General features: G+C 47.2%; 1 protein-coding gene across 5 annotated transcripts in view; it reads right to left on the reverse strand.

Annotated features, from left to right (window-relative positions):
• STK39 (serine/threonine kinase 39) overlaps window positions 1-10,035 on the reverse strand; it is a 314,903-nt gene extending 304,868 nt beyond the window's left edge. For 2 of the 5 annotated variants that reach the window (XM_045868683.3, XM_064586645.1), the window contains exon 1: window positions 9,470-10,033. In XM_045868683.3, coding sequence (XP_045724639.1) covers window positions 9,470-9,683 — 214 coding nt within the window. In that variant the 5' untranslated portion in view covers window positions 9,684-10,033. Of the gene's footprint in view, window positions 1-9,469 lie in introns of all 5 variants that reach the window. The other 3 variants (XM_064586647.1, XM_045868682.3, XM_064586646.1) reach the window with 3 other exon arrangements.
• Between the last annotated feature and the right edge of the window lie 558 nt (window positions 10,036-10,593).

The raw sequence follows: 10,593 nt of genomic DNA on the forward strand, positions 1-10,593 counted from the left end.
ACATTGCCAATTATGAAGGAAGGAAGGAAGGACGGACCAGATAATTCTAATTAAAATGTAAGTAATACAAGATAGGCCAATAGGCACCAATCCAGAAAATATCAACCCCCAAACTAAACAGGGCAAGCAAAAAAGCAATTGGAATGCCCCGTTACAAATCCTGGTAAAAACTGATGCTACCAGTACAAAACAAGAGCACGGGTTCTTGTAAGACCTCAACCATCAATAGAATGATTATGAGAAGTCTCAGAACTGGTGCAAACAATTTGCACCAGAAGCCACAGGTCACTGGCTTCCAAAATACTCCCCAAATGAAGGTGCCTGCCTGGCTCAATTGGTAGAGCATGTGACTCTTGATCTCAGGGTCCTAAGTTTAAGCCCCATGTTGGGGGCAGAGTTTACTTTAAAAAAACAAGTCAGTAAAATTAAATTTAAAAAAAATATTCCCCAAATGAAGATCTATCATTCATATGGCAGAAAGTCATCAATCTTCACTTACCACATTAGTTCTTCCAGTAAATAGCTCTAATAGTGACCTAAACCCCAAAAACGTCACCAAAACGTATACTTTCACCTAAGGGAAGAACTGAATGAGGACCCCCACTACTTGGCCTCTGAGAATTATACTAAATGTCACTTATCGAAAGAAGTTTGAAAACAAAAGTCTATCTTAAAATGATATCTTCCTATATATTTACATATACAATCAGTTTTAAAAGTCAATTTGTCTAATTCCTCAATGTCCAAGAAGTTTCTTAAAACTAAACCAGAGCTTATTCTCAGACAACTGGCAGGTGGAAAGAAACGTGAACTATATCAGCATTTACTCACATCAGATTCCAAAGTGTGTACCTAAATCAATTCTAGAACTAAAGCACTGCCGACTCATTCTCGTAAGAGCTGCTATTTCTCCCCTGCTTCCCAGTTAAGCCAAGCCTAAAATGCCTTTTTAATTAACATATTGAATTCTTCTCTCAAATCAAAAACTTGACCAATGAATGGCAGATTTGCAAAAAGAAACACTCGAAACACTTGAATCACTTCAACCATCTTGGAGTTGTTTGGTATAATTTAAAAAACCCATCCTGGAGAAAAATGCAAAACCTCATAGGATTACAAGAATTCTATTTAAGCAGGAAAAACAATTTCTTCCCAATGAATACACCATAGGAGGAATTATAACACCTATTAGATTGATTTTGAATTAAAAAGAACGATGGTCTTAGCCATATCTATGGTCTTAGCCATATCCTACCCTATCCACACCAATCTTATTACCTTTGGTCCCTTATTATTTATAAAAATACAATCCCTGCCATCATAACAACCTTTGAAAACCACCTGTCCTGATATTCTGTTCCTGTGTTTCACTTATATCCTTGATCTTTTCCCAACAGTCCTGATTTCTACACAGCAAGAAGCCCCATAGAACTTCAAGGTTGGGTTATATATAAATACATAAACAGGAAGAGAGAGGTCATGGGTGTACCCAACAAAGGAAGGCTCTAGAGAAGAAGAGACCAGTACCAGGACCTCCCTGTCCTGCTCTACAGCGCCTAAGTAAAACGATGCCGCAACTGTGATAGAGAGCTCTGGGTCCTTCATCCGGAGAGACCACCTTGCAGTCCGATGACCTCAGGAAAGTCAGGCCTCTGCACGCTGCCTCCCTGCACAGTACAGGCAAGTACAAGCACTCAAGTGCTTACTCTTCATCTGGGAGGATTAATGAGCTAATTTCTACAGAGCCCTTTAAGCTGACTGGCCCAAACGAAACTAAATAGGCATCATCATCAACCACAGGCAAGATCGACTCTTCAGGATCCAGGGAGGCAAATTTTTAGAAGTCAGGCAATATTCTCCTTAAACAAGAAGGGAAAGAGTGTTTGTCCCCAGAAAATTCAGACTTTAATCCAGAAAATATTTATCAAATACTTAATACAAGGTGTGGGGTATAGAGGCCAGAGACACTGTCCTCAAGGAGTTAACATCTAGTGCCAGGATGGGCAAGGAAGCAAACAATTTGCACACAGTATGAGGACCGCCAGGGGGTGAAATACCCAACAAAGCAAGGGGAAAAGGGAAAGGAGGCTCAGGGGCAGAGACTGTTGCTGTGAAGAAATCATTTATTCCCGGTCTTAACAGGAGGCCAGACCTGGGTGTGTTCAATTTATGAACGTGCATCAGGCTGTACATTTATGATCTGGACGCTTTTCCACATGCATGTTATACTTCAATGAAGGGAAAACTTAAAAGGAGACACAGTGTTCTTTGTTAAATAAATGAAGACTGTAGGGAACGGTGTGGAATGGTGTTCCAAGCAGAGTGAAAATTGCCTTGCAAGGGTAGGATAACATGAATGAATTATTTCAGCAATTGCAAAAGGTTCCCACTGGCTGGGAGTTGAGAATGGAAATGACAAGGAAGGTCTGTCTGGAAAGGGAGGCAAGAGACAATTCCCAAAAAGGCCTTCAACACCATGCTTAGAGTTAACCTTAAGAATGATACAAAAGCCACGAAAAGTGTGTAAGCCTGGGGTGACTGATAAAAATGTTGGTATAGCTCTATCATTTTGCTAACAGTGCATACTGTAGCTGGAAGCAAGAATGGAGAGGAGGAAGGAACCTACCTAGGAACTTATTACAATAACCCAAATAAGAACTGATCAGGGACTGGACTAAACCGGTGATGGCCAAGAGGAGGAGTTAAAGACAGAACAAAGAAGATGACAAGGACGCAGAATATCAAGGACTGATGACCAATTCTATGTGGGAGATGGAAGAAGACAGCAAAGTGTGGGATCACTGGCATGTTTCTGTTTCGCGCTCGAGGGTCTATTTATTTTTAAAGATTTTATTTATTTGACAGAGAGAGACACAGCAAGCGAGGGAACACAAGCAGGGGGAGTGGGAGAGGGAGAAGCAGGCTTCCCATGGGGCAGGGAGCCCTTTGTGGCGCTCGATCCCAGAACCCTGGGATCATGACCTGAGCCGAAGGCAGACGCTTAACGACGGAGCCACCCAGGCGCCCCTCACGCTTGAGGGTCTTAAGGAGAATGTTGACGAAGCAAAGGTGGAAAGACAGTGAGTTTAATCGTGAGTACGAAGTTCTATGGAACACCTACACAAAGACCTAGGAAGGGCAGCGGACGCGCCGGTCCAAAGAGGGAGCACGTCCGCATTTCAGGGGATGGGTGAAGCCGCAGGCATATGGTGAAGGGGATCCTGGAGCAGGGGCCGGCGTGAGAGGAGAGAGGGCAGATGGTGCCAAATCCGGCAGAGAGGAAAACAGAGGACTGCAGTGTCCCGGGGCTGTGGCCGCCACACAAGGGTCCCGGCGATTGTGGAGATGGCACCTCTGGTTTCTCAGCGAGAGGGCGAAAGCCCCATGGCAGCGGGCTGAGACATGAACGAGAGGTTCTTTCGAGCGGCTCAGCTGCCAAAGGAAGGAAGGAAGGAGAGGAGGTAGTGGCTAGAGGAGGAAGGGGTAGTGAGTGTTTTGTTTTGTTCTCTTTTGTTGATAAAGGTAAGAAAGACCTGAGAGTATTTTTAAGCAGAGGGAAAAGCAGAGAGGGAAGGAAGGAGATAGGGGAGCAGTAGTGATGACTTTATCTGAAAACAAACGCTCCTGTCCTCTCGCACTCTGGGACCCGGGGATGTTTCTTTTAGTCAGCAGCATTTCCTGCCAGCATGGCAGCCTCCACAGGGTGAACTCAGAGGTGGAAGAAAAGTGCAGTCTTAGCAGGTCCTTCTCAGAGCCCTGTCATAATGGGCTGTTCCTCCCAGCAACCTTCCCGCAGGATGCTCTCACCACTTGTCAGAGGGCCATTTGGCACCTAAACCCCTGAGCTCTCCAAATGGCCAGGAGCTCCACAGGTCTCTCCACTTCCTCCTGCAGAGGAGGGAAGATGTGGGCCGGGGGGGGGGGGGAGGGGGGCTGCCAGCTACCTTCTAGCCAGCACACCCCAGAAGGAGGACACGAGCAGGGAAACCCTCCCACCAGCTCCCTCCCTGCTAGAAACCGAGCAGAGAAACCCTTCAAGCCACTCCAGCATCTTGCCAGAGACAGGACTGTGTTCTCTCCTGATAACTTGCATCTGATTAGCCAATGTCGTTTTTAGTAGTCATGGCTAAGCATGCCCTGTGCCAGGTACCCTTCTAGGGGCTTTACACTCTCTCAATCCTCACAACCTTATCTTGATCATCTCCATGTTAGCGATGAGGAAACTGAGTGCAGACACAGCTAAGTAATTTGCTCAAGGTCACAAGGCCAGGGACTGCTATGGTCAGGATATGAAACAGACCCAGTCATCTGACTCCAGAGCCTGCAATGTTGTAATTCATTCTCAGACATCATCAAAAATGCAGTGCATGACAGACGTCACAGACATGGAGGAACTCATAATGTTACTGCCCACAAATCAAAAGCATAAATAAAATATTTTAATAATACTACCAAAAGTCTCTTTGCACCTAGAGACATTTTCCCACATGGCACTTTGAACAGCACCTTTAAAAGAGCATTTCAGTGCTCTAAAACAAATTATTATCCTTGTTGAGATCTATAGATATAGTAAAAAAAAAAAAAAAACCCACACTGAACTGTACACTATACAGGGATGAATTGTATGGTAGGTTAAGTATACCTCGTTAAAGCTGCTATTTAAATAGGAGATTATGATAAAGAAAGGCATACCGATAAATTTGATAACTTAAAGACAAAAATTTCATGAAAGACACAAATGACCGAAATTAGGAGAAGACAACGACAAAATCCAAATAGTAAATACAAACTTGAAGTGTGGATGGCTTCACAGTGAATTCTATAAAATAAATAAAAAAGCATTTCTGTTATAAGTGTAACTAATATCAATTATACACTTAGAAAACAGTTAAAATGGTAAATCTTATGTGATGTATATGTGTATACTTTACCACAATAATAAAAAAGTACAAAAAGAGTATTTCTATATACATTTTTGTCTTTACCAAAAAAAAAAGTGAAATGATAAGAAAGCTGAGGCCCTCTTAAGCCATACATCTGAAGCCTCTTTTACTTAAAAAAAAAAAAAAAAAAAAAAGGCCAAGGGCACCTGGGTGGCTCAGCTGATTGAGCCTCTGACTCATGATTTCAGCTCAGGTCCTGATCTCAGGGACGTGGATCAAGCCCCAAGTCAGGGTCCACACTCAGCACAGAGTCTGTTTGTCCCTCTCTGTTCCCACGCACCCACACTCATGCGCTCTCTCTCTCAAATAAATAAATAAAATCTTGTTAAAAAAAAAAAAGGCCAAACTAGCAAACCAACAGCAGTAGCAAAGCAGCCCAATTTAAAGGTCTGGGAGATACACACTCAGGGCCTTGGCCCTCTGAGATCCTACAAAAATAACTGTGAGCCAGTGCAGCTCCCAGGGTCCTCAAGATCCCTCTAGAACATCCATAAAACCAGTTCTAATCTCTAAACCACAGAACTCTGCACAAACTCAGAGCACAGAGTGAAACGAGAGTGCTCTGGGCTGCTTTCAGGTCTCATTTTAGGAAAAAACTGTTGCTCCTTGAAAACCTGGCCATATGCCCTATTACCTGGGCTTGGGGAAAATGCATCTGAATGGTTAAAAAAAAAAAAAAAAAATCACAGGAGAGAAATAAAGTGCCCAGAGTAGCCCTTGGTCAAACTATGGCTAGGATTCCAGGAACCGAATTCTTGCGTTGGCGAGGACCAAAAATTAAATGTATTACTTTTTATAAAAGATTTTATTTTTAAGTATCTCTACACCCAACGTGGAGCTTGAACTCACAACCCCAAGATCAAGAGTCACATGCTCCACCGGCTGAGCTAGCCAGGCGCCCCTAAATGTATTACTTTTAGATCATTCTAAATGACCACTCAGGACAAAATGAATCAACACGGAGAAATCAAGTACAAAACTAAAGAAAGGCTTATCCTGCAAAAAAAACCTAAGAAAAACAAACATCCCCGGAGGCACAAGTCTATTTAGGGCTTCTCTGAGGAAAACCAGCGAAGATCACAGCCCCCCGGCCACAATGATCGGACTCGAATACAGAAACTCGTATGGCAGTGAGTATGGCCCTTTGACAGAAAAGTTGCTTGAGGTGGTTCAATTCTACTACAGATGCCAAAGCCAGCATTTACGTGACTCGCTGTTCATTCCGTTCCACAAAGAAGGTAACACTATTAATATTACCAACAAATAAACTAATTTTTCAATTGGCCTATCTTTGGGTACCCCTGATACTTCTAAAGAAGGAACTGGAGAGTGGGATGGAGGGGAGAGGTGAGGGACAAAGCTTCACGAGGCTGAAGAGGATAAAGAGGAAAGACGACCTCCCAAGAGCAGCTACTTGTTTAGGAAACAGTAATATCTCAAGTCTACGAAGATAAGAATATTGATGGCTAAAAGGAGTTTAATAATTTCCCAACACTTTCAACCCCTCTCTAAGTATAAAGCTCCCTCCGATCGACTTGACATCATTTCCAGGTCATGCATAAACTTCTGAACTAGATTACCCCTAAGAGCATTACAAATTCTCCATTGATCTTTTACAACACAAGAACAGCAATACAACAGATGAGAAAACTTTATTTTTAGACTTGCAAAATCCCATGTTTACTTTTCTAAAACAGAAGTCAAACAACTGAACCTGCTTTGTTTGAATTTTAGTAAACCGATTCTCTCGTAATCCTGCGGCCCCAATCTCTGCCCAGGAGGAAATGAAGAAAAAGTGCTCTGTGCCACGCTGGAAAGTTGTTAAAACACGGTGCCTCCCGTCGTCTTCTGCTCAGGCACATCCCAGCCTCCTGCTGGTCGCAGTTCACACTGCCGGAGCCCTATCATATGACACCTGCCGAATGGAGGGGGGAGGCAGAGGCTCTCCACCCGCATTCGTGTCGAAACTAGTTCAGTGTCTGAACTACTAACTTCTGCGTGTAATGTTTAAGCAAAAGTGCTTCACCGTAAGTTCACTTGTAATCACTCAACTAGCATTAAACACGGAATGGAAATGGGTTTATAATTCCCTATAAACATTAAGCCCTGGCAAAACCCTATTCCAGCAATCTGATTTGTCAATAACATGGCCTCCGCACAGACCGTTTAGTTGGAAAAATATGAGATAAATTTAAAATGTAGAAAAGCCCTTGCCACAGTGTGAATGTGCAAAAACTAGGGGTAGAAGTAATAAGCAGGTGTTTCTGTTCTCAAATTCCTTGGGTAAACTGACCAACCATAATTAACAATGCCGTTACTGCAAGCAGAAAGAAGCCCTGCAATTAATCACATCACTTAAAAGATTTTTATTCATTAGCTCACAAAACTAGTCAACTCAAAATACTATGCTTTCAAAAGGCAAAGCTTGCATCATAACCCTGATAATTGACAAAATAAGCATATAAATTGATTATAACTAAATTCTGGTGTTCCCGTGATCCCCAGCCCCCTCCTCCTTTGTGCTCTCCCAGAACTCATTCTTCACGTTTTATAGAATCGTTTACATGAAGTTGCAGAGTCCTTGAGGGCAGGAACCATTTTTTTTAACTTATATACTACTAACATCTAGCACAATGCCTGGGACATAGTAGGGCCTTAGATTTTGTGCCACAAATAAAAAATAGGGGATCACATGCTATGAAGTATGTAAAAAGAGGTGCAGAGGAAGCCAATGTACTTTGCCTCAGGAAAAGCAAAAGGCTTCTCAAGGAAAATTCCCTCTGGCCTTGGAAGCTGAGTGAGATTCCCTACAAACATGGGCACTTGGATGAGAGAAGAGCCTGTGCCCAGACAATGAGGAATGGGAGACCAGATGTGTCATAGGACAGCAGAATATTCAGGGTACAATCAACACAAGCAGACTCTGGGAAGGGGCAAAACCAAAAAATTGAAGGGGCTTATATGCCAGGTTAAAGCAGTTTTCACTGGATAGTTTTTGAGAAGCCCGTAAAGTGATTTAATCCAGGCAGTGACACAAAGACAATCCCTTGACAACCCCTGGCCCAAAGTTTGGGAAGTCTGGGTTCTCAAAGAATTTTATAGAGAGATGTCTATTTTAGATTATTTGAAGTTTTTATATTCTGGGTGACTGTTCTGCCCATCATTTTCTCATATATATGAAATATATGTGTATTTCAGCCTATGCTGTTTCATGCACAAAGAAGCAGGGGATACTCATTTAAACGCCTAATGAAATTCTCCTGTTTTAATTCTTTAAAGGGGGGTCTGAAGAATTTTTTTTTAAAGAAAAGCAAAAAATATATATTTTGTATATATATGTGTATGTATACATGTGTATATATATACATATATATATTTAACATAAATATCCTCAATTCCTTTTTCAACACCGTAGTTAAATATCCAGCTACGGGAAAGCTGCACCCCATCGCAGCCCCAGTAAGGTTAGAAGCCGAGGGTCCACTTTGCCTGGAGGCTTCCCTAAGTAGGTCTAACAAGACTCTGAAAAAGGATGACCATTCAATAGGAAAGGTTCTAAGTAAAGGGTCAACACAAATCTCTGGGCCTTATCACGTGCTTGGCCCAAGGAAAAGTAATGCCGGCTTCTTGCCGTTGACTTTGCCAGGTTTTTAAAAATGTAAGATAAGGTGATATTTGTGAGCCGACTAGATGGCACCGAACGGCAGGAAGCAGATCACGGAAAGCCTCGGGTTTCACTCTTGCAGCTCGGCCCTGAACCAGAGAAAAGCACCGGCCCGGTGCAGGGGAGGAGGCCAGGGCGCCTGCTTTTCCCCGGGCGGCCGGGCTGGGCGGCAGGCGGCGCGCCAAGGCACCGAGAGGCGGGTACCCGGGCGCGCCGGGCTGCAAGACGGGCGTGGAGCAGCGGCTGTCAGGGAGGGAGACCAGCATCCTCCCCGGCCTTGGGAAAGAACCCGGGCCTCCGCGATTCCTACGTGGCCCCGTTACCCACCGCAAGAGGCTGCTCACAGGAGGCGGAGGCGCGGAGCGTGGAGAGCAGAGGCGCGGCTGCGCCCTCTGAGTCCCCCAGGACGCGGCCCCCCGGGCGCAGCGCGGGCGCGCTGGAAGCCCAGGGCGGCGCCCCCGCAACCCCACCCCACCCCACCCCACCCGCAGCTGCCTGCCCGCGTGGCCGCTCGCCACGGGCTGCGGCCCCACCGCGCGGGTGGAGGGTGATGCTGCGGCGTTGCCGGCTCCCCGGCTCCGCCGCCCCGGCGATCCGGGAGATAAAAGTTTGCAGCATGCGGCTCGTCTGCAGTGCGAGTCACATCCGCCGCGCCGCCTCCTGCAGCACCAGCGCTCAGAGAACGAACAAAAAAAAAAAAAAAAACTGTTGAAGCCGGTAGGCCCCGAAGCCGGCCGCTCTGCCTCCCGGGCGTGCATGCAGGCGAGCCCGGCATCCCGCGCCCCCTCCCGCCCCCGGCCGCGCCTCCCTCCCGGCCTCGGCGCTCGGCCTGCGCCGGCCCCGCCGCGCCCGCCGCACTGACCGATAACCTCCTGCAGTTCGTACGCGTCCCTGCAGATGGGCCAGCCGACGGCCTGCGCCGCCGGGGCCGGGGCCGGAGCCGGAGCCGGAGCCGGGGCCGCGGGCGCTGCCGGGGCCGCCGCTGCTGTCGCGGCCGCGGGGGCCGCCGCCGCCGTCACCGGGGCTATCTGCTGGGGCTGCTGGACGTGCACGGGCGAGCCGCTTGGCTCCGCCATGATGCTGCCGGAGGAGAGCGGGAGGACGCGCCGGCCGGCGGACGACCTTCCACTTGAAACTTCCCTTCCCTCACCACCGACACCTCTCGGCCGGCGCACGCCCTCCCCGCCGCGCCGCCGCCGCCGCCGCCGCCGCCGCCGGAGCCAGCCACGAGGGGAGGGAGCGAGGGAGGCCGAGCCGGGCGGAGGGAGGAGGCAGCGCCGGCAGAGGCGGGGTGGGGAGGAGGCGGCGGCCGCCGCGCTCGCCGCGCGCCCCGAGCCTCGCGCGCGCAGTTCTCTGCCTCCGCGAGGGGAACCGCCGCCCCGCCGCCCCCTCGCGCTCTGCTCGAGGCCGGGGAAGTTTCCACGGAAGGGGAGCAAGGCGGGTTTGTGTTCGCTTTGAGGGCCCGCGTCCCAGACGGTCAGGCTCTCCAGAAGATGCCCCCTGGGGACCCCGAGGGCGGGGTCGTTGAACCGCCGCCAGGTTCTCAGATTCAGAAGTCGCCCCAGCTAAGGAGAACCTGAAGTTCATTTACAAGTTAGCGAGAGAGACACCTACACGCGGGCCGTTTGTAGAACGCCAGTTAAAAAATAACCCAAGTTGTAACTTTCCTGCACATTACCTGCCAATATCCCTTTCCCACCTTGTCTAATCTAATCTCAGCCCTTCTATTTTTTTTCCGCCCCGAGTGAAACGTGATTCCTTAGGTCCCTGGCTGTTCACAGACTTTTCTTCATTTGTTCCCAGCCGCCTGGATCCCAGGGAAGTGATACAAGAGCCTATGAAGTTAGTGTTTTAAAAATGTGAGGGGTTTGGACACTTTATTTCAAATTCTGTGTTCTTAATAACATGCCACATTAACTCCTTACGACAAGAAATAGCAGGCATTTCTTTTGCAGAGCATACTGCATCATAAATAAACTGCTGAAA

Source organism: Mirounga angustirostris, unplaced genomic scaffold (genome assembly GCF_029215605.1).
Source record: "Mirounga angustirostris isolate CCGP_5_RB_7025 unplaced genomic scaffold, mMirAng1.0.hap1 SCAF_3, whole genome shotgun sequence".
Lineage (NCBI taxonomy): Eukaryota > Metazoa > Chordata > Mammalia > Carnivora > Phocidae > Mirounga > Mirounga angustirostris.